General features: G+C 43.5%; 1 protein-coding gene across 10 annotated transcripts; it reads right to left on the bottom strand.

Annotated features, from left to right (window-relative positions):
* Window positions 1-153: 153 nt before the first annotated feature.
* On the bottom strand, window positions 154-27,289 carry PARP6 (poly(ADP-ribose) polymerase family member 6). 10 transcript variants are annotated; one of them, XM_045059060.1, is made up of 24 exons: window positions 27,134-27,289; window positions 25,625-25,891; window positions 23,560-23,757; window positions 22,863-22,940; window positions 22,009-22,103; window positions 21,521-21,581; window positions 21,190-21,280; window positions 20,672-20,738; window positions 17,966-18,115; window positions 16,619-16,829; window positions 16,046-16,099; window positions 14,342-14,437; window positions 13,320-13,412; window positions 12,554-12,679; window positions 11,212-11,277; window positions 10,235-10,302; window positions 8,689-8,737; window positions 8,327-8,439; window positions 7,500-7,572; window positions 6,723-6,792; window positions 1,555-1,634; window positions 1,095-1,158; window positions 847-931; window positions 154-514 (listed from the first exon to the last, which is right to left on the bottom strand). In XM_045059060.1, exons 3-24 carry the CDS (start codon window positions 23,560-23,562, stop codon window positions 412-414), a joined length of 1,896 nt encoding a protein of 631 aa, XP_044914995.1. In that variant the 5' UTR covers window positions 23,563-23,757; window positions 25,625-25,891; window positions 27,134-27,289; the 3' UTR covers window positions 154-411. The 10 variants fall into 10 exon arrangements, 9 of the variants coding, with proteins under 9 accessions (XP_044914995.1, XP_044914996.1, XP_006932469.1 ...); XM_045059061.1 differs by having other exon boundaries at window positions 25,625-25,888; window positions 27,134-27,288; XM_006932407.4 differs by lacking the exon at window positions 27,134-27,289 and having other exon boundaries at window positions 25,625-26,906.

The raw sequence follows: 27,289 nt of genomic DNA, 5'->3' as shown, positions 1-27,289 counted from the left end.
ACTAGATGACTCAGCTTTTACTCCACCCAACATAATTAGTTCCAACCCTCAGGATATTCCACTCTCCCCACCTGACACCCCACTTGAGGGCTTGGGGCAGGTGCTGGGCCAAGGCTAGTCAGACCACAGTGATCATATCCAGTCCACAGCACCTTCCATTTTATTGTTTTATTTACAAACAGGGTGAAGTCAACTGGGAAAATCAGGAGTAGGGAGTCAGTCTGGGCCATCCAAATGTGGAGTGGTTCCTGGGTCAGTCTCCACCATGAAGGCCGCCTCTTCTATGCTTTTCCTGCCCCTTGGTAATGGCCCCTTGATTCCTCAGGGCAGCCTCACATGCTGCTCCTGAGCCCTTGTATGAGGGCAGATGGATCCTGGGGGAACAGGGGTGGTACGAGGGCTGGGGCCCCCTCAGTTTGTGTAAACCTGAGTTCCGATCACACGCATGATTTCCTTCTGTATCTTGGGGTCCTGAGTATTAATGTTGGCATCGCCCACCTGACCATCCTCATATCTGCCAAAGATAGGGCAAGTGTGAGCATAAGAGGGAGAAGAATACCAGAATAACGTCAACCAGTGAACTATATGTGAGGTGTGGCCATTCCAACCCAAAAGTCAAAACCCTTTCTTGCTACTCTTTAGGGTAGAAGAGATTCAGCTTATCTGATTTCCTCTAAACAGATATATACCCATCCCCATCCTCCACAGGGAAAGTTCCAGTGCCAGCTCCACTCAGGTAGCCAGGGATAAGTCTCAGATGACAGGAACAGACTTTCCCAGTAATCATACCATTACACCCCCACCCTTATTCCTCAGAGTAATCCCCAAGGTCCCTCCTAGACTTACACAAAGAAGAACCGTGTGCAGACATGGTCAGACACAGGGCACACCCAGATGTTCCCATGCTTCTGGAGGTCCTTAGATGTAATCACTGGGAAGAAGGGGGCCAGAAATTATAATGCTTAAGTCACACAGTCCGGGCAGGGGAGGGAAGACAATGTGTCAACAACACCCTCAGCTGGATCACGTGCCAGAGCTGTACCAGAAATAAAGGTTGGGGACACAGAAATACAGGGACTGGGTGAGCCACCTACCTTCACAAAGTGCTATACAGTTTAGATTCCGACTCTGCAGGAACCTTGACTGAATGGATCGGGTCTGGAAGAGAAGGATAGCAGAGCCAGGTGGACTGTTATAGCTTCCCTAGGCAGGAGGTTAGCTGCTGGTGGCTAGGGGTATGGATTAGGATATCTGGGTCTCCCAGCCACCACCACCCCCAAATTTTGCTTTTGCATAATTAGTCTGGCTGAGTCCATAGCTTCGATCTTTACATTTTCATGTCACTGCATTTAAACTCAGTCTCTGCTTTCACACTTATGACTGAGGCCACATAGGACTCTGGAAGCATGTTCATCTTCAAACATATCTGATTCCTTCAAATGATCTTCAAACTACTCACCTCCCCCACCATTTGTTCCCCATCCATCTCTGTAGCCTAAACTTATCCTAGGGGAAGGATTCTGCCTGCCTCACTGGAGTGCCAACTAATAATACCTGGGGGATGGTATTCATCCTGTTATATCTCTGGACCAGCTCATCCTTGGAGGGCATCCTGTGCTGTCCTTTTCCCATTCCTGTTATAGAACAACAAATCCAGTTCAGTCACCCACTCCTCAATCACATAGTTACTAAAATGTCTACTATGTGCCAGGCACTGAGCTAGACATGTAGTAAATAAATAAACAAGGTATCTGCCCTGACACAATTTAGTCTGGTGGATACTACAGGCAAAGAACAAGTAATTACAACACAGTATGGCAAGAAGTGTGATGGGGAGAATCTAGAACAATGTGTGAGCTAGAGGAGGGGAACTAGCCTGCCCTAGGGTTTTGAAGAAGGCTTCCTAGTGACAGCCGGGAAAAATTACTTAAATGAAGAGGGGGAAAGTGTTCTGGCAGAGGTAAAAGGACATAGAAGGTCTGGAGGAAAGAAAGCAATGTGCCTTTGTTTGTATGGAGCATAGTCAATGGAAGGAGAGCGGCAACAGATGATGTGGAAGCAGTGAGTCAGGATCAGATCAAGCAGGCCTTATAGGCCATGTTAAGACAACTGAAGTTTATCCTGAGAATATCAAAGAATCACTAGAAGGTTCTAAGACAGGGGAGGAACACATGAGGGGCTCACGAGAGTGGTGATATCAACCCCTTGGATCAAATGCCAGATTGAGCAAAATGAGTGAAGAGGAAGCAAGCAGAGCAAGTCAGATCTGCTCCAGTCTCAAAGTTACATAGAAAACTATGAGCAGAGTCACTCAAAAGAAAAGAGAGAAAGCACAGAAGGTAAGTGATGAATAATTTTCCACAAGTAACCACAATGGCAACAACCTTGAAGAATCCTGCTTCCTTTAGAAAGTCTTCCCAGACTTGAGGAAGTGGTGCCAATTCCCTCTAGTGTCCCCCTGTCTAAATCCATAAATCCTCTGCCATCCTTATCCCCCAGTGAATAGCCCTATTTATAACATTTATAGACCCATTCTGGATTTTTCTTATTTAGACATGGAACAGTGCTTATGTGCCCCTACTCCCAACTGTTTTTGGCCTGTGACTAGACTTTAGTCTTGACTCAGTTTTCTCACAGGCCTACCCTTATCACAGTCATGTGTGTGTGTGTGTGTCTATGTGTCCATCCCTGTCTGTCTGAGAGGACATGGATGAAGATGGGAAATGATGCTATCCTTACAGGCCATAAGCAGGGCCCCTATCTCACCACTCTACCTTGGAACATTCTATTACAAATCCCACTCTCCTTCAGTTCTTGGTTTTGTGATAGCCATGGTACAGGAGTGGGGATGCCTGGACTGACATTCCTCACTGCTCAGGCTGTCAATTCATCATGCACTCACACTAAAGTCCCACGACAGATATATGGCCTGAACAAAACTCAAGGCAAGACTTAAACTCTTAATTTCTTCCTCCTACAGGTGTGACACTTACCACCCCTTGATTTCTACTTTCCCCATTAGCCTTAAGTAAGTTTAGCTCTGAATCCAAACATGACGTTCTCATCCTGGGTATTTCAGTGCAAGATTCGGAGTGATCCCAAAGGATAAGAAAGAACAAGTTCTATCCCAAAGGATAAGAAAGAACAATCTGATTTCTATGGCTGGTCTTTCAAATGGCCCTTATGATGCAATCCAAATCTTGTCCCATCTCAATCCTGTTGCACGCTGTCCTGTTCATATTGACCCAATGATCTTCTATAGTTTACCAAGACCAGAAACTGAGAAAGTGGTGGCTACAGTAATCCCTGGATGCTTTGTATCCAGAGTATACACCTATCAGAAGTCTCTAAACAGAACTAAACACACAGATGGAGTTTACTAACTCCTTTCTCCCTGGCCCTTGTTTTAACCCGCACACGATGGCCAAGTCATTGGAGTGGAGGCTCCATTAGCCAAATGGATGCTCTCTATTTATACCAGCTCCCAGATAGCATGCAGTGCCACAAAACTAAGGATACCCTGAGGGAGAACAGAGAAAACTAGAGCAGAATAGGGTATGTGGAAACATATAAGAAGATGGAATTGGTTAAATACTAGAGTAATTACAATAAACTGGACATCTGTACACATCTCACATTATAGAGACTCTCACATATCTGTGGGCCCTCAGAGACTCAGTCATTCAAGCAAAGCCTACTCTGTCAGTCCAATATAGTAATAAGAACACTGGCCCAGAAGTTAGGAGGCCTAGATTCCAATCCTAGGTCTGCTACTCACAGCTGTGTGTAACTTCTGTGTATGAGCTTTCCTAACTATAAAGTAAGAAAGGATTGGATGAGATGATCTATAACTCTAAAAGTAAAATCCTATGCCATTTTATAATCAGTGGACCTTTGCAAGAGGAAAAGGATGGTGTCCTATGATGTTTTTCTGTGACTGAAGTGATGAAGAAATATAAAGAGTCAATAGAGATTCCTGGCTCCACAGGTATTCAGGCACTCAGTAGTAAACAAAAGCCAGTGACAGAGAAGAGAGGGAGAGAACAGGATGAGAACAGACAGGAAGCAAGAATTTTGCGGGCACCAAGAACACCAAGGCACCAGGAGAATCTCACTACTTGGAAAATAATGAGAGCTTAATGAGGGAAGCTCAGGCGGGAACAAAGATAAAAACTGAGGAACCCAGACAAAAAAGCCAAAAAGACTACCCTAACCCCAACCCCACTTTGCACCCCAAGCACACAGAATAAGATTCATTCACACATTCAATCGGTATTTACTGGGCACTTACCCTGGGTGGATTACTCATTAGGTTTGGTTCATGACACACTATTATTTATTTATTTATTTATTATCTACTATACCTATAGACCCAACCTACAGACTAAATCCAAGAACCAAAACATTACTAGTGATTTATATCAATGTGCTCCTACCCTATCCCAACTATCTATCTGCTTATCCTCAGGAAGTAACCACTATCCTGAAATTTTTTTAGTTTTATCATACATACATAACACACATGCACCAAAAGGTTTATATTTGTTTGCTTTTAAACAATATAAAAAAGACATTATACACTAGTCTTCTGGGCTTGCCTTTTTTTTTCTTTAGCTCAGCTCATTACCAAGGTTTTTCCATGTAGTTAAGTACTACTGTTTATCCATTTTCATTGCTAAATAATAATCCACTCTGAGAATATATGAAAATGTATTTATCCATCCTCCTGGTAGTGAGCATTTGGGTTGTTTCCAAGATTTGCTACTGCAAACACTGCTGCTTTGAACATTCAAGTACACCTCTGGGCATGCAGGAATGAAAATGCTGGGTCACTGGGATAAATTTTCTCAGCTTTATGAAATTAAACACCAAATTGTTCTCCAAAGTGGTTGTACCAATTTATATTCCAATAAACAATAAAAGAGATCCTGCTAATCAACTTCTAGGACCATCAGAGGTATTACCAGATTTCTTAATTTTTGCCAGTCCACATAGGTGGCACACAGTAGTCATTTTGGTCTTCATTTTACTTCCTTGAATAGCAGTTCAGCAACTTGTCATATTTTTTGGTCATTTCTTCAGTGAAATGTCTGTTCGTGTCATTTGCCTATTTTTCTACTGGGTTGTCTTTTTCTTACTGATTTTTAAGCATTTTAAAATACATTTTTGGGTTACCTGGGTGGCTCAGTTAAGCGTTCAACTCCTGGTTTCTGCTCAGGTCATGATCTCACTGTTGGTAAGGTCAAGCCCCATGTTGGGCTCTGTGCTGGCAGTGAGGAGCCTGCCTGAGATTCTCTCTCTCCCTCTCTCTCTGCCCCCTCTCCTGTTTGCTTTCTCTCTCAAAATAAATAAATAAACTTAAAAAAATATCTTTATTACTAATCTTTTGTGGTTAAATATGTTACAAATGTCTTCTGCTTTGTAGCTTTTCACTTTCTTAAGGTGTCTTCTGGTAAACAGAAGTTTTTAGTTTTAATAAAGTTAAATTTACTTACCTTTTATGATTTATAATTCTACATTTTTTTCATTCTATGGAAAGTTTTATATAAAACTAATAATTTGGTTTGGTTAAAGCCTGGTTTAAGATTCACTTATAAAACTATCTGGGTTTGGTGAGTTTTTTGATTTAGTTGCTGCTGTTAGAGTAGTTTAAAATTTAAAGACTTTTCTAGTTCTATGATTCTGGATCTAAGTTTTCTTATCTTTATAATAATTATACTTACCAGATAATACTAAATAATAATCTATAAAGAATATAGCACTGTAGGGGCATCTGGGTGGCTCAGTCGGCTGAGCATCTGACTTCGGCTCAGGTCATGATCTCATCGCTTGTGAGTTCGAGCCCTGCGTTGGGCTCTGTGCTGACAGCTCAGAGCCTGGAACCTGCTTCAGATTCTGTGTCTCCCTCTCTCTCTGCCCCTTCCCCATTCGCACTCTGTCTCTGTCCCTCAAAAGTGAATAAACATTAAAAAAAATTTTAAAGAATATAGCACTGTCTCCTTCATATGGTAGACATGCAATATATGGTGGTTACCTTTTATATAGAGACTGTGTAGAACAAGAACAAACGAAAACTAAAAAGCAACTAAGACATGAACCTGTAACACTGAGAGAGCTCCAAGGCAGATTCATTTTCTGAATAAACAAACCTGGACTCATCTCCTGACTAGAAAATGGACCTTACCCATGCCTTATCTTTGGAATAAAATGCTTTCTCTTCCATTCTTATAATAGTATGTAATTATAGACAGTTTAAATTTTAAAAGGTAGTTGACAGGGAGAACAATGTCTCCAGAAATGTAAGCCGATGGAAGATACTCAAGCATTCAAGTGTATTCACATATAAACTCACATGCATACGCGTACATATACCATCTATAAACAACAGGCTATTGCCCACACCAAAAATGTGGTCTATGAAAAGCCTCGTTTCAATCTCCCAGTTATTTCCTAACTTATTCTCAGAGCCAAGCCTCTACAATGAATAAAACCATCCCTATGGAGAAGAGGACTTCCTAACAGAAAGGGAGATAATTGGCCTCACAGTGTAAAGAATCTACATCACTAACGAGAGGAGGTAAAGAAACCATGTATCTATGACTGGGAGAGAGCTGACACAGACCAAGTACCCATGATAGAGCAGGAGGAGACAGCATAGATTACGTATTCACAAAATGGATGCGATGTAAATAGAGCCGAGGTGGCCAGACAGTATTTCTTACCTGAGTATCCAAAGGAAATACTGGAGATGGGGCTCAGGTAGATGCCTTTGCCATAGGCTGCTCCATGCAGCTTGCAGGGAAACACCAGGATGAGCAATATGAGCCTGGGCCCTCCCATGGCTGTATGTTAGGCAGCCACAAGGCTTATCCAGCCCTCTGTCCCTCCAATTACCTTCTCACTGGTTCAGATTACTCTAGGAATTTACTCTTGAAAATCTGATTGGCTGAAAAGTGGATGCAGGTTAACCTCTTTGCCCTACTAGATACTGATGTCTTGGAACGTAAGGAGTGGCAAAGCCACTAGTCAGTCCCTCAGAATCCATACTCCATTCCCCAGGCTTTGGTACATATGCAGATTCCAAAAATGAACTATAGAACAGGTACCCAAGAGGAGAAACAATAATCACTCCTTGGATTCCCATAGGGAGAAGAAATAAGTCTTTTACATCACTTTTCTGAATGAACAGTCACATAAATTAAAAACCTTTGTCTAACAGGTTAATGCATCACAGTGGCTGTAGTCAGCATTTCATATTCCTGCCTATTGATATAATCCTATTCCCAAAACTACCAAAAAACACAGCCTGGGGTCAAATATATATCAGCCATATTCATTCTATACAAACAATTTCAACCTCTTTCCTTGGAAAGCCACACGGCAGGCTAGATTTGAGGATGCTGAGGCAAAAATCAGTTCAGTACTCTAGAGCAGGCTTCCCCAAAACTGAGTGGGGCAGGGAGGGGAGTGGAGAGAAAGGGAAAGGCACACAGCCTCACCTGCAGTTTGGTGTAGGATGCATTGACCAGCCCATTGCGCAGGATCGAATGCCAGTTTTCAATGTGGGACCCACTGTAAGGCAGGGTAGAAAACATGTCTCTTCGTTGTATGAGTTTCCCAGAAGCACTTTCAAGACCGCCACGCCCACCCACTCTCACCCACACAGGACATGATAATGGACAGGGATACAGCTAGCAACAGACACACACATGGATAGAGTCACAGGCATGCAATATACGTGTGTATGGCTAACTCTCCATTGTAACTTCCAGTCCCATTCTTTTTCCTGTGCTTCAGCTGGTCCCATCCTAAATCCTCAGCTGCTGGTTCAGTATTTTCATTTGCCTATTCTCCTGATATTTCAAGTTAAGCAGATTCATTTCAAACTCAACCAACAGAGCACTGATCCCAATATGGTTGCCAGTTCTAACTTCACATCTATTTTAAGAAAAAGGTACCACCACTCCCTTCTTAATATCTCTCTCACTTTCTCTCTCTCTTCCTCCTCAATTAAGCGTAAATTGCTGATTTCCTTCAAAATAGCTTTCAAATCTATCTCCTCCAATCTGTTCCCTCAACCACATCTTTTTATGTGTAAATGTCATTTCTCCTCAACTACAACATAAGTAGCTTGAGAGTAAAGACCATATCCTATGTATCTTTTTACACTCTACAGCGCCTACCACAACAGCATTAAGAAATATCTGACTGGTTGGACATATGTCACACACACTCATATACCTCAAGTGAAGTTGCCCTCCCACCCCCCTACATTATTTGTTGTCATTCCCCCACGCCCCACCCACCCCCAACCCCCCCTCCTCACTGGAAGGCAAAGGTGCTGCCGTAGAGCTTCTTGGCGGTCCGGAACCGAGCCTCCTTGGCAGGAGGGCTGCTCAGCAGGAGGAACTGGTGTGAGGTGTGCATGAACTTCAGCTGCTGCCCAGGTTGGGGGTCGGGTCAGGAAAACAGAGAAGAAATGGAGATCAGGGAGGGAAGGGGTGGGGATGGGGAGCAAATCAGGCTTGCACTGACCCCAAATAAGGAGAATATGCTTAGGTCCAAAGACAACTGTTGATGGATAGAGCCAATGAGGCAAGTCTAGGATCAATGTGGTTAGCTGGTCTGGAGCCCCTCCCTGTCTCTCACCAGAAATTTAAAGAATTTAGAAGAAGAATGGTCACTTACCCTGCTGAGAGGTAGTTTGACAATGTGTGACCTGTTGCTAGAGATGATCCTAGCATAAAACAGAGAAGAAAGGAATGGACAGAATGAGTGTGTCATTAGACCATCCAGAACAAAGAAACAGTCTTACTGTACCCCTGGGAGAACGAGCAAGGATTCCAGGGCTGTTGGAATTGTGTCAAATGTCCAGATCACTATCTAGATATTCCTGATTGGTGGTAACGCTTGTGTATAAAAATGTAAAAGGGAAACTACTGACCAGAGTTACTGGGTAAACAATGAATAAAAGAAAAGAGATGGGTGAAAGGGAGACTGCTATGTCTAGGAACAGAAAAGGATAAAACAAAAGTGGGTGCCTAGGTGGCTCAGTCAGTTGAGCGTCTGACTTCAGCTCAGGCCATGATCTCATGATCTGTGGATTTGAGTCCCACATCAGGTCTGCTACTATCAGTGCAGAGCCCACTTTGGATCTTCTGTCCCCCCTCCTCTCTCTGCCCCTCCCCTGTTCATGCTCTCACTCTCAAAAATAAATAAACATTAAGAAAAAAAAGGAAGAGCACGTAAGATCAGCTACAATAAATAAATAAGTAAGTAAATTAAGAAAGCAGGTATCTGTATTAGCATGGTGACAACTTATACTTAGGATTTAGAAACACACAACTGGGACTCAGAGGAATCTTTCAGGGCTCTCAAGGATGGGGAGGGATGGAGAGAAAGTTACTGTTTGGGCTGGAGAAAGAAACATGAAACTACAACAACCTTCCCTAGGATTCAAGGATAGACTGGGCTTGTTTTGGCTGAACTCAGAGGATAGGAGAGAACAAAGGCGTAAAGCATTGAGAGCTCAACATGGGAGCATTATCTCATATAGTGGATACAGTTTTGTTTTGTTGTTGTTGTTGTTGTTGTTTTTTGTGCTTCACCCATTTACTTGTGATGCCATCCTGGATACTCTATGCCTGGTCATTCCTGATGCTAAGAGGGAGCATGTTGTATTGAAAAAGTACTGATGTCAATGGCTGACTAGGAAAAGAAGGGAAAGCTATGTCAGGAAAACAACAGCAATCAAGATCGGGGAAGGAGGGCAGAGGGTGGAGGGCAGTAGAGAATGTTCAGAATCTTTGTTCGAAGGGAATAATAATAGTGCCTCAAGGCTCTGGACAGTGTACATCAACAGGGTAGGCCTTGAGACAGGGATAGGGAGCAGAAGGGGAAGACAAACCTCTCTGTATGCACAGAAAACTTAGTTGAAACAGTATGAACTCCTACATGCAAAGGGTACTTAAAGACCTATTGGGAAACAAGAAACACCTAGAGAGAATCTGAGACATTGTGTCTGAATTTGTGAGCTCCCGCTAAGCTCTGAGTTCTTATCAAGGCAAAGTATATCAATAAAACCCCAAGAAAAAACAGCCAGAATCTCTATAACCTCAGGAAGGATGCTGGAACCGGCTCTAAAAGAAGTGTAGGTTCCATGACTAATTCCATATCCCCCAGCACCCCCACCCCCAATCCCTGAAGGACAAACCATTCTATTCACATCACTTACCACTGCAAGAGAGGATGGGCCAAGGGATCCAGCTTGTCCATCTGCTTCTTGATTTCTAGATATGAGCCCTGTTAAGACAAAGGTTATAAAGTTACCTCCCAGGAGAGGTGAGAGCCCTCCCACTTTTGACAGACTAATCAGGGCCCAGGGCAAGGCAGGCACTGAGGCCACACAAAGGCAAGAGGAGATAGGGTTCCCACCCTTAAGGAGCCCAGTCAGATTGGGAAGACTCATAAATAAATATGAAAATGACTGAAAATGCTTACAAAACAACATGCAGGTGGGTCTCCCTCATTTTACGCAATTCCTACAACTCTAAAAAGTTGACTTTAAATAAAAAATAAATAAAATCAATGTCCCAGAAAGATTAGGCTAAGGAATCCTGTGGTAAAACTTTACATAAAGCAAAGAGTCCTTCTGACAGTAAATCATCCCTCCTAGGTATATCTTATGTGTTAATCTGAACTGTGATATATAGGATTTGCTGAGAAGAGGCCCACCTGTAAATGTGAGTACAAATGAATGTCTATTCATGCAGAGATTGCAGACGAGGGGTGGGGAAGTCTGGTGAGGGGCAGCCTTGAGTCAAAGGATGGTCACTGCTCCATGTTGCTGCCCCACCCCTAGAAGGACAGAAGATGTAGGCCCCTGGGGCTAGTTCCTTACATCCAAGCCCCCTCCTCGCCCTCCCAACCCTGGGCAGAAGTCTTTCCCTCACTTCTCTAATTCCCTAAGAATTATGGGAAAAACATTAAATATGAACAACTTGTGAAGGAATTGGCAGCAAAGGTAAAAGTTGAGAGAGACATCCGTAGTGAAAAAGAGAGTAACAGAGAACAAGGATTGGGAAGGCTGAAGAGGGAAGACTAAAGAAAACTCAGTGAGGAATCTGAATAGCATTTCTAAATCTCCATTCCACTCCCATGGATTCCAAGCACAACAGGGCACTTAAGCAGGACAGGCAGAGGGCAGAATACCTGGGTCATCTCCCGGATGGACATCACACTATCCAGAGCTTTTTGAAGTCGCTCATAATTCTTCTTCTGTGGGGAATCAATGGGAAGAGAAGACCCAGATGAAGAAAAGTGGAGGAGAGTAAGATGTGATGAAAAGGAGGGCCAGATGTACAAAAGAGGTCTAGGCCCCAGGGAAACAGTATGGCATGTCATGGAAAGAACACAGATTTAATGTCAGACAGTTCTGGAATCACATGCTAGTTCTCTTTTACAGCTAGAAGTAATAAGGTAAGTTACTTAACCTCTTAGAACCTCAGTACCCTGTGTGTAAATGAAGATTAAAATTCCCACTACACTCAGAGATCGTTCTGAGGACTAAATAACATACGTAAACAACTAATATAGTGCCTGATACATAGCAATAAGAGTCATAATGAGGCACTCTGCTAGGTACTTGTGATGGTTAATTTTGTCAATGGTTAATTGAGTTGATCTGATGGGTCATGGAGTGCCTGAACATTTTGTCAAATATTACTCTTGGTGTGTCTGTGAGGGTGTTTCTACATGAGATTGACTTTTCTATCAGAATGAGTAAAGCAGATTGTGCTCCCCTCATTTGGGTGGGCCTCACTCAATCAACTGAAGGTCTGAAGAGAACGAAAAGGCCAAGTAAGAGGGAACTCCCCCTGCCTGACTGCTGGAGCTAGGGCACTGGTCTTTTCCGAACACTGGACTGGAACTGAGAAACCGACTTTTGGGGGATCTCAAGACTGTCAGCTTTTGGATTGGAATTTATACCACTGGCTCTCCTGGGCCTCCAGTTTGCTAAATGCAGATCCTTGGGCTTCTCAGCCTTCATAACTACATGAACCACTTCTGTATGATAAATCTCTTTCCATAGATATCTCCTACTGGTTCTGTTTCTCCGGAGAACCCTAGTACAATACTTTACATACGTTATTTCTCATTTTTGTAACAATCTGCAAGGTAGATATTATCCCCTTTTAACAGATAAGGAAATTGTGGTACCAAAAGGTTAAGTGACTTTTCTTACACCATTCAGCTAGGGAGCAGTAGAACCTCAAATGGAATCCAGGTCTGTCAGGCTCCAAAATCTATATTCTTCCCTAGTATAACATAATAATTCTTCTCCCCTCCTTCTAACAAACTCAGTTACTTGTTCACTAAAACAGCCACAGCTTAGGGTTTAAGAGTTCCCAAGAACCAAGTGTTCCATCCCTTCTGTCCCTCCTTCCAAGCTGTTATATACATGAGAATGACAGCCCATAGCCTCCCACTCTCTTTTATTGTTTCTATTCCTTTTCTATTTCTATTCTATTACTTTCTTCCCAAGCAACAATACCTTGGGGTTAAAGGCCAGAGTCTTGGGATCAGTGGGGTCCACCACAGAGGGATAAGGCTCAAAGATGATGCTCTTTCTAGGGGACTCCAAAGCTGCCCTACACATGGCCACCAGCAGATCCACCACCTTAGGCGAAAGGAGAGAAAGGAGGCAGAAGCTAAAAGGTTTCCCAGTGCTGGGAGTCACATAGTATCCAGCATAGGTCTGTCCACCTGTTGGAGGCTCTCAGCATTCTCTCTGCTGTTCTTTTTAATAGCAAACACGTTTATGTTTTTTTCATTTGAAAATACAGGCTGTTCATAAAAATTCAAGTAACGATGATTTAAAAAATGACTAAGAAAAAGATAAAAATCATCCCATTGCCCCCAAACAAATCTCATTCCTCACAGGTACTACTGCTAAGTCTGAGGTCTACCCTTGCAGATAATTTTTCCTATGGAAATAGTTATCTTATTAAACAGGCAATTAAAAAGAAGAACTATACTGCACATACTGTTGTCTTTTCTTTTTTATATATGTTATAATTTTCTACCCATAAATAATAGCTGTATGGTATTTCCACTGTAAGGACATACCATGATTTCTTTAACTGAATCCCCATAGATGGAATCCTATTGATTCTTTTTTCGCTATTACAAACAACAGTATTGTGCACACTCTTACATATGAAAGCATTTCTGGAGGTTAAACTGCCAAGGAGTGACATTGCTAGGTCCCCTCGCCTTTCTTGATGCCAGCTCCCCAGCAGCTTTTCCCTCTCCCATACCTCTGCTCCAGTAGCAACCTCCTCTGCAGCTCCGGACATGACTCCCAATGTGTAGAAGGAGAAAACACACAGCTCACGAGTACAGACGGCTGGCTGAACAGACATATTAAACAGAGAACAGTGGCACAGGGTGTGCAATAAGAAGGTGTCATAGGGAGACAAGGACAAATCTGACCTTAGACAACTCTAGAACCAGGTAGGAATTTGGGGCCCTCTATGTCATGAAAAAACTATAAATTAGTCTTAATTAAAAAGCCTTACTTGTAAGATTCACAGTTAATGCTGTCTCCTCTCTGAAGCCTTCCATGACTTCCCTAGGTAGTTAGATGCTCTCTCTTGTGAGTTTCCACAGCACTGCTCATATCTCTTCTACACACTGACAGTGCAGTGTCTGTCCACCCACCTAGACTTGGGAGTCCTTGAGGACAGCTTCATATGCAATCATCTTGACCAATATCTCAATATCTGATCCCTATTTTTAAATGTTGGGTGGGGATTATATCTGCAATAATATTCATACATCCTTGGGGTTCCTGAGTGGCTCAGTTCGTTGACCGTCTTACTCATCATTGATTTCAGCTCAGGTCACGATCTTGCGGTTCACGGGATTGAACCCCACATCGGCCTTGCACTGATAGCACAGAGCCTTCTTGGGATTCTCCCTCCCTCCCTCTCTCTGCACCACCCCTGCTCTCTTTTTCTCTCAAAATAAATAAATAAATAAATAAATAAATAAATAAATAAATAAATAAATAAATAAATAAATAAATAAATATTTTTTAAAAAGGACCACAGGGGAAGTGATAATAAATATTAAAAAAAAATTTATATAGCCTCATATTTCAAAACAGGACTGCAGAGATTTGTTTTCTGAGGCAAAATAATTACTTCTAGAGTCTCAAGAATTACGGACAAAATTCTACCTTTACCATAGACCCAGGAAGAAAGGAATAAAAGAAAGATGAGGATTGAAAGCCTTGACTAAGGGTCTAAGGAAGAGGGTCACAGATTAGGACCCATACCTTGAGCATGGACCCATTCTGGAAGACATGCTGCTCATCACACACCACGCAGTACTCATTCAACGTTGGAATCCTCTGCTCTGCATACTTCATGATCTGGGAAGAGAAGACATTGTTACTAAGTCTTTTTGGAAGTGCAGACACAGATATGGGAAGCAATTTGAGCTTCTTTTCCAACTACTCTCTCCTCTCCCAGCCCTGTGCGTAAGGCAGACCTATTCTTGGGCCCTGCACTTAGTTTAACTGAGGGCCCAAATCTAGAGCTACAGCTATATATTATAGTAAAAATAAGACCAACCATGGTAGAAGACCTGAGTTAAGATCCTGTCCCCCCCCCCCCACCGACCCCCGCCACACTACTTAATAGCATATATAACTTTGGGCAAATTGGTTAACCTGAGCCTTGGTTTCTTCATTTATAAAGTGATATTATTCACCTGATAGAGGAACTGAGATTACTGAGAAAATTTTCATGAAAGTGTTTTATAAATATTAACATGTACTAACCGAACTATTAACCTTAGTTGTAGTAATTAAGATTGTCCCATGATCACATGGCAGGGGGCCTAAGAAGCCATTTCAACTACCCAGAACAATCAGCTTATCCACTGGTCAAAGCCACAGATACAACTCTTGTGCTGGGAAGAAAGCAAAAATCTAGAGCTCATATGGAAATACGCTAAATAATTTTTTAAAACACTCTGTCTAGGGGCACCTGGCTGACTCCATTGGACACATGACTCTTGATCTTGGGGTCATAAGTTCAAGCCCCACGTTGGGTACAGAGCCTAGTTTAAAAAAAAAAAAAGAAAAGAAAACTAAAAACAGTAACAACAAAACCACGCTCTGCCTTAACATGACTTTTCAACCAGGTACGCTTTTGTATAAATCAAGTTCTTCCCATCTCACATACTTTTGGGCTGGTAAAGGAACATGTAAGGGCTTTTATTCACTCAGGTGTACTGAATGCCTACTATGTACCCAGTTTGGTGAATGGTCTCTTTGATTATGAGGTAACATAAAAAGATTGTCTTCTCAGACCCTAAACGTCAACAAGGGAGATGTGGCATGTATACAAATTAATTACAATTCAAGGCAGCATATGGTACACTGCACATAGATGTCATATAAAACAAAAAGCATCTTAAGAGTTCAGTGAGAGGAAATATCACTTCCAGCTAATATGGTTGGAGAAGAATCTTATGGTTAAGGTACCAATGAACCTTCCTTGCACCAGGCAGATATGGGGAGGAAGGCCCGTGGGGGAATGCTATGAACAAAGACAATTAAGATGCAAAAATGAAAGAAAGCAGGTCCAGGGAATACAGAGGTTTTAAAAGGAAATCACCTAATAGTAGCTGAGCCGTGGAAGAGGTCTAGGGAAAACTGAAGACCACTTGAGCAAGGATGTTGGGGATCATAAGGAAATCAGTGCCAATCCCTCTCCTATCTTGACATCTATGCACTTAAAATCATTTGATCGACATGGTCTGTCAGTGTTGTCTTCCCAATAATGCTGTAAGCTTCTTGAGGATGGGAACTGTGCCTTCTTTTCTCCTATCTACACAATACATATTACAGTTCTGGGAGCAGAGCAACTCAGGAAATATTTGTTAGCTGACTGAGGAGCTGGGAGATGTTAAGGGATCAGATGGGTCAGACAACAAGGGAATGGCTTAGGAATGAAGCTTTGAACTCAATTACCTGGACAAGAAATCCATATTCCAGAGTAGGGATATTCTTGCAGTGACCACTGACCTGATGAGTGAAAAGACAGAATTTATGAGCCTCCTATGAAGCAGGTACCTAGACAGACTTCACACTCATCACCTGAGATTCTCCTGAAGTAGCTACACCCTAGCTCTGATTAGCCTCAATAATCCCAAAATTGAAGAGAAGACCTTTAAAAATTTTTGCCAAAGGTTCTTGAAAAGGGCTCACCTATCCTTAACCTTTTTCAAAGTAGGTGGACAGGCTAATACAGCAGTTGATGACCAAGTCCTAACCACAACCTAATAAAATCACACATGACATCTTAAGATGCCCAAGCCCAGACTCCCTGCTTCATGGCTTACAATCAAAGAAGCTTGACAGACAGTTTAGATGTTTTCAGCTTTTAAAAAATGTTCTCCATTCCACCCATTTATGGTAGAGTGACCAAGTTTGATTTAGGATGCCTGAAAAACCATAGTCTCACCTCACCTTGAGAAGCTATACTCCCACGTTTCCATTCCCACCCTCCTAACACCCAAGTCAAACCCTCCCCAGCCCATGTACCAAAGGAGAGGTCCGTGCTGGGGGAGGGAGGCCCACGTGCTGGGGGCACAGGAGACCTGCCTGGGGGCTGGGAGGGTAGCCAAACACCTCCACTTTGGGGTTCTTCATGGTGCAGGAGATAGAACGGTTCATGAGGCGCCCAACTCGAAGCTCGGGTACACCCAGTTTGCCTTTCAGCATGGAGTCCTGTATGATCGGGAAACTGGGAGACCTGGACAGAGAGCAAAGGGAAGTGATAAAACTGGGATTCAGTATGAGCCCTAGAAGAACACTGGAGATAAGTGCGTCCTAAGCCAGAATGGGTGAAGGGACCTACCTAAGCCAAAGAAGAACTCTTATCTGAGGGAAGTTACACCGGATCTTAAACACTTTCTTTTTTAAATGTTTATTTATTTTTAAGATTTTAAGAGAGACAGAGTGTGAGCGGAGGAGGGGCAGAGAGAAAAAGGGAGACACAAAACCTGAAGCAGGCTCCAGGCACCCAAGAACTGTGAGGTCATGACCTGTGCCAAAGTCAGACGCTTAACTGACTGAGCCACCCAGGTGCCCCAGATCTTAAACACTTTTAAAACAAGTAAATCACAAACCTGAATTGATTTTTATGTCATTATTTGTGTGTTCTTCAGATTGGAACATGGGAGGACAGGCAGAGGCAAAGTCTCGGTCAATCTCTACAGCAGCTAGGCCAGGTAGGGAATGTTCCCCTGGACAGGATGCCTGTTTAATTTACTCAGTGTGTGTATGTGCGTGGCGTGTGCGTGTTTATATACACATGAAAAGTGCTGAATACTGTACTAAGCAATAAGTAGTTGCAACCCAAAAAAGCCTGATGTCTGTCTGTCAACAATAGTGCCTGGGAAACTATAAATCTGGGTTTGTATTTGCCTTTGGGAAGATCAGAAGGCACCAGGGTGGACAATGTAGGCCTGGAGACAGAGAATGGACAGTATTTATTTCCAAAAGTTAGATAATCAATCAGTGTGCCCTTTCATGAGAGAAAGGAGTTGGTACCTATTCTCAGACTCTGCCTTCTTAGTAGAGGGCATAATGATGAGATTCAAAGAAAGAAAAGACAAAAAATTAGCATACATTTCTGCAAAAACATACCATGAGCTAGGTACTGTGTTTTACATGAAGGACAAGGTATGAATACTGGTGTCAGAAGTACAAAGATAAAGACACCTAAGGGACAAGACTATGTAGGTCGGTGTTAATAGTTAAAGGTGCAGAATTCAGAGGACCTTGGGAGAGGGCAAATAGATTAGTGTAAGTAATCAAGAAGGTGGGGTGGGAGCTCAGACAAGACTAAGGTCATTAGAGATTATCTGCTCCTCGGGGAGCACTTACTTGGGGATGGGTGAGAAGATGCTGAGGCCGGCTCGGAACTTCTTGATGGTACCACTTGCCTTGAACCAACTGTGCCTCTTTTCTTGCTGGGTCTTCAAGAAATCGTTGCTGAGATGTTTCCATTGTTGGGATGTGAACATACCCAGGATCCTAAGGAATCAAAGACAACAGGCTTTACAAAACTCAGGCAGGGGAGTAGGTCAAGAAATAGAACTATGAAAAGCAACTAATCTAAAATTCAGACCCAGGGATGGTAAAACTAGCTGTGGTGGGGGAATGTGTGTCTGAAGACCTTGCGATAATGACCTTAGCCCATGGAAATGTACTCTCCTAGAGAACCTCTTTACCTGACGGGGTAAATACCTACTTCCATTACTTAATCTAATAGACCAGAACAATTCTGAGATGATTAGCCTTTAGTGGAAGGCTTGAAAGCTGAGCCTTCAACGGCCATGAATCTGGGAATTTATTGCCAAGAATGACTATACTGAGAGTGGAAAGGGGTAGTGGGATGCAATTGGATACCACCCTCTACCTTGTGAATAGTGAAGAAAAGGAGTAGGGACATGAGGGGTACTGACATTGTTAACAAAAAAATTGCATCCCCAAACTTATGGCTTCCAATTTGAGCTGGGCCCTCCACTAGCCTTGCCAACCCTTTCATGTGTCTTTGATGAGTTCTCTCTGGCATTACTCTTAAGCTATTATTCCAAATCCTTACTGCCTTCATCAACCTCCTAACTTCACCTATGGCTGAGAATCTCTTCCTTCTTAACAGAGAAAACTGAAGCCATCAGTTACCAGCTCCCTTAATTTTCCAACCCTACTACAAAATCTATTTCTATTTCTACTCTTACCTCAATTCCTCCATTCTCTGAAAACAAGATGACCCTTCTATTAATATCTCTATTTGTGTTCTAGATCTCAGTCCCTTCTTGCCTCTTTAGGGATCTTGATCCATTAATCATATCCCTCTCCTATCAGTTCCTTTCCTAAAGTCTACAGAAGTTTCAACTTCCTATACCTGATCTAGCTGCATTTCCTTCCCCTCCAATCCTCACTTAAATATCTCAGTCCACACTTACTATATCTACTTCATTACCAACCACTCACTTCTCAAGTCACTGTATTCTTGTTTCTACCTTCACTTCCTCACGATGATTGCTCTTGCCTCCATGCTAAGTCTAACAAAAACTCTAAGTTCTCTTACTTATCCTCTCCGGCATCTGGCCCTCCTTGTCTCCTCCTTGCCTTCTGAGACACCATTCTCTTCCTATTCTTCTCCAACTTTTCTGACCTACCTTCAATGTTTCTTCTTTCTCTGACCACCCTGCTGGTTTCTTGGGTATTTTGTCTGGATGCTAAAGGGTGTTTTGCCTTTGATCTTATTTTCTTTTCCATGTTCTCCCTCAGCAATTTCGTACTCTAAACTGGTTGTAATTTCCATCCATACACTAAATATATTTTCAACCCTAACCTCTGTTACATATCTATGTACTGAGTACCTCCACTTGAATATCCCAAGGCTACCTTTAAATATGCTTAAAATGAAACTAATTATCTATCCTTATCGCATAAACCTGTTCCTCCCCTATTTAAATTAGTGGTGTTACAATTTACCCAGACATCTAGGCTGGAAACCTAAGAGTAATTTTCTACTATTCTTTGGCTCTTATGACTACACACAACATATCTGAATCAATCTTCAAGTCTTACTGATTTTATACCCCACAAATCTCTATAGTCCACCTTTCATCTCTATTCTCACCTATAATCACACTTTGGCTCAGGCCCTCATCATCTCATGTCTGGATGTCTACAAAAACCTCCTAGACTTTTGGTCTCTTGTCTCACCCCCTCCTACCTATTTTACACAGTGCTACTGGAATCATTTCTCTAAAACTCAGTCTGACCATGGCCTCTCTTTGCCTAAAACCCTTCGATGCTCCCACTGCCTAGAAAATAAAAGCCCAAGATCCTCTCTGATTTGGACCCCTTCCTACTTCTCTGACTTCAATTCCTACACTCTCCCCTTGTATTTTCCTAGCAATATTTAACTACTTGAAGCTTCCTACACACAGGCTGCTTCACCTGACTGTGCCCTTGCAAATGTTATTCATGCTCAGAATCTGTCTGCATGGGCAACTCTTACCCATCCTTGAAAACATGAATCATCTTCCTTTCATTCATTCACTCATAGCCCTCCACCCGCCACCAGACTGAGTCATTCCTTCCTCTACATTCTTTCTAAACCTTATATATTCACTTGTATTAGAACATGTATCCAATGGACTCTATTTGGAACTTCACTGAGGGTAGAATCTGTAATTCATTTATTTCTCTTTGTATACCAAGGCACTCAACATATTTCATAAACTATCTGAGCTCTTAGAGCCCCACACTGAGAAAACCACAAGAGAAAATATGAAGACCAAGACCTTAATTCCAGAGTTGTACTTTTCCTTAAATGGTAAGTACTGATGAGCCCCCTCTCACCTCCAGAAACCTCAAGGCCAGACACCCCAGAACCAGAGGCTCTTCCACCTAACCATAATTTTGGCTTTCCAAATTTATTTTAGTCTTTCTTAGGCCCATCTCAGAAAGATATTTTGGGGAGGAAACACTGCGTCCAAGGGTCTGCCTGTCCATCCGTATGTCCATCTCTTTCCCTCATATGTCCATAACCAGAAAGATCAAAGTTCTTACTTTTTCAGCTGAAGACCCAGCCCAAACCCTTCCTTATTCGATGGCTGGAAAACCTCAATTGACGGTTCTGCAAAGAGAAGAAAAAGCTCCTAGTATGTACATATCTCTATTTTCCTGGGAGTCCAAAGCCCCAATTCAGTGGATGAGCTTCCTCAGGTTCTAAGGGTACTCTAAACAATAGTGATGGAGAAAGAAAACATCTGAAGCAGAGGGTAGATTCGGGGAGCTGTCTGACCCATTTCAAATCACTTCAACTTCTATGAGGACGTTGAAGGGAAGGGAAGGAATAAATAATATCTGGGACCCGAGAAAACAATTTCATTAACCAAGAAGGCCTTTAGGGGATGGCTATCAGGTGACAGGGAATGCATGAATGACAGCAAACTGAAAAGCCCCCACCAATGGCCTGCAGTATATACCCAAGAGCCTTATTCTAGCTTTTCTCTGGCTCAGTTAACTTAAGACTTTGGATTAGACCACACTTAGAGCACCTACTTGCCCAAAGTCACTGCCTTTACCTGGTCCATCAAGGTACTGGGAAAGAGAAAATCGCAGCCTCAACACAATAGGTTCTGTTCGGAGGACTTTCCAGGCTGTAGAGACTTCCTCCTAAAAGAGTAAGGGAGAGTTTCCAGTTTAGCAACAGAGAGGAATGGACTTGGAAGTTTTCCCTATATGACACACACATGCACATGACAGTACACACCACTGTCTGCTGATGGTCTAGGAAAGACAGGGATGAAGAATATGTGCTCCAAATGCAGCACTCAGGAACAAGACTCCTGGCCTACATGACAAAATCCACAAGTCCAGCTAGACATGTTGTTGGCAGGTACTAGCACCACTTACATCGAGGAAGCTGATGTTGATGTGGAGGTCAATGTCCACGTCATCGATAGTTCCATATTCTCTACAGAGATACAGGTGAGACTCATTAAGGGAGAAAGAAGGGAACAGAGACTGAGGTGGAGGGAGAACTGAGCCTGGGGCCAGGGGAGAGGGAAGAGTGGGAAGTAGCTCTGTATCTAGACTTAGCTGCAGCCTCAAGCCACTTACATGATCAGGGCTTTCTCCAGGCCAGAAGCCTTTCTTACCTCAAAGATGAAACTATCAGCCTAGAGGGATCTAGGATAGAGGAAACTGCTGAAAAAAATGGCTATACTTCCCCACTCACCACTGTCAGCTAAGCTTAAGTATTCTGAGAAATTCCCACTACCTGTCACTAAGCTCATAATTTATCCATGTCCACAGACCCCCTATTATACCCTAAAAAGAAAAAACCTTTAGCCTCTTAACAGCTCAGAAAGAAGTGGCTTGCTCCTGAAGTGGGGTCCCACCTGATGGATACAGAGTTCTCACTGTAGATCTCCTTCACGGCTTCAATGTCTGCATCAAGCTGTGGGTGTCGATATAGGTCAGCCGCACAGCTCCCCTGAGTCAGCAGCAAAAATGGTGGGGAGGTTTGGGAGGAGGGAAAATAGAGGGGGAAAGAGAGAGATGAAAAATAAAAAGAACATGAACACCAGGAACAGGAAAATCAAATGGCAGCAGTACATATAAGCAAAAGGCTGCTCTTATGAAGGAGCTCTTGATGGTGGCCCTAGCCACCAATCTTTGGCCACAAGTATCCTTCCATCTCCACTCTAGTAAGCTTCTATGAACCAATTGCAGGCTTTGCTCAATGAGTACACAGCCTTAAGTTTCCAGCTTTTCCTCTCAGACCCTGACCAGGGATACTTAGGTATCCCTTCTAGGAAAACTCAGAACAGGCTGAAGAGTACAGAATTTAACTCAGATGGTTCTGTGCAAAGAATCCAACATTCCTGCTCAGGACTGTGCCCTGGGGAATGATGGCATGAAGCAATCACTGGCAGGATATCTTTTAAAACTTTGACCTTGATGAATGAAATGACAGCTACTGGCTGGTGAAGAGTCAAAAAAATCACTATTTCTAACCAAGAACACATGGGGTAGCCTCCACGTACAGAGAATGTAGTTTACTCTGGGAAAGGAATGAGCTCCAGGTTAAGAGCAAGAATATGAAATCAGCTCTGGCAAGACAATGCTCAGACTGCACCAACATCATATCCTCATCTTATGTCTGCTCCAGAATAATCTTTCACTACTTGGTAAATTCAGAGAAGCACACATTTAGACTATCCAACATGGGTCTTAGGGGCTGTAATCTCACCTGAACTCCATAGAGAAATTCCTCTGATTCATTATCTCCCTCCGAATCATCATCATTCCAGAACTGGCCTTTGATGTCCTAGCGATGAAAAACAAGGATACAACCCTTTGCTGGATCCCTATTATCCCATGGAGCAGGAGGGCGATAGGATACAAAATAGATTCCCACAAATAATGGGAGGTCCTTTGGGATAGAACAACTGAGACCCTATTCCCTATACTCCCTTCACCTCACTCTTCTGGAGCATTTCAGTCTCTTCCTGAATCTGGTCATATCCATGGCCTACCTCTGACCTTGGGAGGGATGGAGGAAAACAGGGCACTGGAATTTTGGCCCTCTTGATTGAGGCTCTGGTAGCCAGGGGGGTAGGGATGCAGACTTCAACATCAATGTTGGTTCCTGGGCATACCTAGGTCCTAGCACAAGCTGGCCTCTTCTAGATCATTACCCCAAAGCAGCTCCCATGCATACCTAAGCTCTTTTATTACTCCCTTCCTCTTATTTAACTCCCCTTCCTTCCCAAGAAGAAAATCCACCTGTACACACACCAAGTAATACTGTCTCCATGCTCCTTCTCCTTCTTTCAACTTTAGATAACCACTCTACCTTTCAAAAGGGTGGGAGGGAGAATAACAGGAAAAGGTGTCCCATCTATCCCCTGGATGAGCAGTCAGAGAGGTGGGAAGTCAGTTCTCACCATTGGGTCAGTGGGTCACACACAATCCCAGGTCAGTGCTAGGCAGCACCCCTCCATACCACCAGCTGAACCCAGGCCAATGGGATGGGCATTTAGGAGGCCACAGAGGGAGACAAGGGAGGGGGTGATGTCAGGGGCTGACTGTAGATCTGCTGGGGATGGCAGGCTCTGCTGTTGTGGTGATAACAAGTCACTGTCCTGTGGAAAGTAGACAACAGTTGGTTTCATCACCACTTAATAGCTAGATGGTATTTACACAGGCACACATGTTTATGGATACACACTTTTATTAGACAAATATACAGACACTTGCACATAGAAACATACTTGCATGCATGTACACATACTTATACACATAGTTTTTTAAAGATAATGAACCATGAAAGCACTATACAAACATGAGACACTACTGTTCCATTTAAGCTTGAGAGTTGGGATTGGGGCAAGTCCCTGCTCTAGATCATAATGCGTATCAACCCCTGAAGCCAAAAGTGATGGTGACAGGAAAAGACGTTACCTACTTTGTCTAGTTAGTTCATTTTGGAACATTCTTCATAGTACCAACCCCCATTAGAATCAAGATTCTTTTAGAAATCTTTACCACTATTTATTCAAACGGAATCGTCATCTCTTATTAAATATCAACATCCCTAGACACCTTTACATGACAATCAAAGCTAACTTAAAAAGCCCTCAACAACACTGAATATCCCCTGGTAGACATGGTCTGAGTGGTCTCATCTTGGAACCTATTCCCCAAATAAAAATGCAATAATGATCTGAATAAACAGTCAGAAACACACTAACCCCTAGGCTTTCGCAAAATTAAGAACCACTGTCTAGGCCTTCCTGGCACTGCACGTATCTGTCTCACCTATTCCAACTTTATGCAGAGGTGTTCTTGGTCTCTAATACGGTTCTACTGAACCTTAGGTTTGAAGATCACAGTGGGCTTAGGGATCTGTAACATCAGTATCACCTGGGAACTTGTTTAAAATGTAAATTCTCAGACCCTAAGACCTACTGAATTAGAAACTCCAGAGATGGGGTCCAGTAATCTGTGTTTTAACAAGCCCTTTGTTATGCTGATACATGATAAAATTTGAGAACCACTGCTCTAAATCCTTGTGTACTCTAGGGGCCTGTGGTCTGTTCCTCAAATACCAACTTAAGCCTGGTAACTGATCCAGGATGGGGACATATGGCACAATGCCAGTACACACACCATAGCTGTCCTCTCATTGACAGCACTGCCTCACTCATTAAAAATATGCAAAAGAAAATTACAATTAAAGTTCTTAGAGATAAAATGGCCTGATAGCTGAGATTTACTTTAATTTACTACTCCAGCCCCAAAAGGGGGGTATAGATGTGGGGGGGGGGGATGAAATAAATATGGCAAAACATTAATTACTAATGAATCTGAGTGATGGGAACATGAGGGTTTCTTACGCTCTACCTTTGCATATACTTGGAAATCTTCATAACAAGTTAAAAAAAAATCATAGGCTACTCTTGTACTTTTTCAGGGGCTCTCATTAAAAAATCAACTCTAAATGTGAACAGGAAAATGGTCCCTGAAACTCCACAACTGCCTCCTTCTGTTCTTCAAACATAACGAGTATATTCCCACCACAGGGCCTTTGTCCCTGCTGTTGCCTCTTCTTGGAATGGTTTTCAGATATCCATATGGCTTGCTGCTTCACTCCTTCAGCTCTCTGCTCAAAGGTCATCTTGACCATCCTATATAAAACAGCAAAACCTCAACACACATCCACTAGCACTCTCTATCCATCCCCCTTACCTGCTTTATATTTTTCCACAGCACAATGCCCTGACATACAAAATGTTTGTTTGTTGTATTTATCTCCCACCAAAGTATAAGCTCTGTGGTGGCAGAGGCTCTGGCTCTTTACTATGTTGTCAGTCCCTCAACTCGTACTTACTGATGAATAAATGAATGAACTGTCTGCTGGATACCCAAACCAAAGGGGAGATACATACAAGAACCTAAACATGTCTACACATAGACAAAAATGACTTTAAAAAACAAGATTCTATTCACCTTCGAGAGCAGCTGAGAACCAAAATTACGAAGATCTGAGGACTGAACTGGGTTTGTGAGATTTGAAAATAAACAGTCAGGTGCTGATCTGGATGATCACAGAGGAATAAAGAGGGAGGCACTAATGTCCAGCGTGGGCTGTCTTGGGCTGGGTGGTAGGATGTTGGCAGCGTAGGCCAGAAGTACCAACTTTCTCAAGGTCTCTGTCACCGTAGAAGTCAAGAAAAACTTAGTCTCTCTCCAAGGGCTGTTGCTGCTCGGTTTCTGCTGTTATCACAAGGAGAAAAAGGTAGTTCAGAGGGAATTTTTCTTGTCCAGGGAAGAAAACCAAGTCAGGAACTACCATCGTTTCCCAACCAGGGTGTTTTAGGGAAAGAGACTCCCATCTTCTACTCTCAATGCCCATTCCTCTGGAGGTAAAGAATGCGTTTGAAAAGTAACAGAGTGGGGAAGGGGGGGAGGTCATGAAGTTCACCGAATCACAGACATCTGAAAGAGGAGGAAGCCTAAAAGATGATCTATTTCGCAGCTTTCATGTTATACGTAGAACACTCAAGTGTAGGAAGACCCAGGAAGCTGCTTAGCATCAGTATGGCGGAACCTGGACTTAAGCACATTTGACAGGTCCTAATTACATCCAATTTTCCTGTAATGTGGTTATGACTGATTAAGGTAGTTGTTTAATGCATTAAGCAAAGAACATCTATCTGATTTATCCAAATGAGGTGAAGGAGGGAACATTTCAAGAGAAGCTGGGCCAAGTACAGACTGTGTGAAGAGTGCCCAAGGAAGGGCATTGTTCAGCTCAGTGTTTACTCTGGATGAGGGCAGCTAACACAAAGCGCTTTACAGTTTGCATGGAAACAGGCCAAACGTAAATAAGCCTCAAGTCTGGATCACAAAGGTCTTTCCCTAGGTCCACAGGCGGTTCTCGGTGGGACAACTATTCACCTAGTCAAAAAAGCCTCCGAACCCAACGTTTAAACTCTGGGCTTAACTCCCAGCTTTGTAGTCCTGGGAAAGTGGGTTACTCCTCTCTATACCAAGTGCTCCTTTCGCAGAAAGCCTAGGCCACTGAACAAAGAGTGCGGGGGAGAACCCACGGAGGGGCGATTCTCGAAGGCAAGCGCTATCTCCGGTATACCCCGTGGAGAGCAAGGACGAGGTTAGCCCCCAAACACTGGCAGCCGTCCTCGATTCCAGGGCAGGCCCTGAGGCCTCCCTGAGCAGAGCAGTCACAGCTCTTCTCTGGTTTCCTACGGAGACGCCAAAGACACCCAACACCTGCCTCCCGGGGAAGAAGCTCTGCGCCCGATTTGTGTCGACAGCCGCCCGGCCTTGAGCGCAGCCTGTCAAGCCTAGGAGGGCCCCTCAGAGCCACCCGGTCCAAGACCCTCACTTCATCCACCCCGGCCGAGGCGGGGCGGGCCCCGCACCCTTCCCGCGGCCCGGCCGCCCCGCCCCGTCCCCGTGGCGGCCGCCCCACAGGCCGGCCTCGCGAGTACTCACGGCGACCCCGGGCCGCGTGCGGCCGCCGCTGAGGGGACGAGCGGCCCGGGACGCCCCGCGGGGGCGGAGCGGCAGGCCAAGGGGAGGGGGCCGGGCCGGGCGGGCGAGGTCGCGCTCCCCCACGCCTCGTCGTTCCGTCACGGGCGCGCAGACCCA

This window comes from Felis catus, chromosome B3 (assembly GCF_018350175.1).
Source record: "Felis catus isolate Fca126 chromosome B3, F.catus_Fca126_mat1.0, whole genome shotgun sequence".
In the NCBI taxonomy this organism is placed as follows: Eukaryota; Metazoa; Chordata; class Mammalia; order Carnivora; family Felidae; genus Felis; species Felis catus.
The sequence above is the reverse complement of the archived record's forward strand: the minus strand, read 5'-3'. Positions and strand labels throughout refer to the sequence as shown.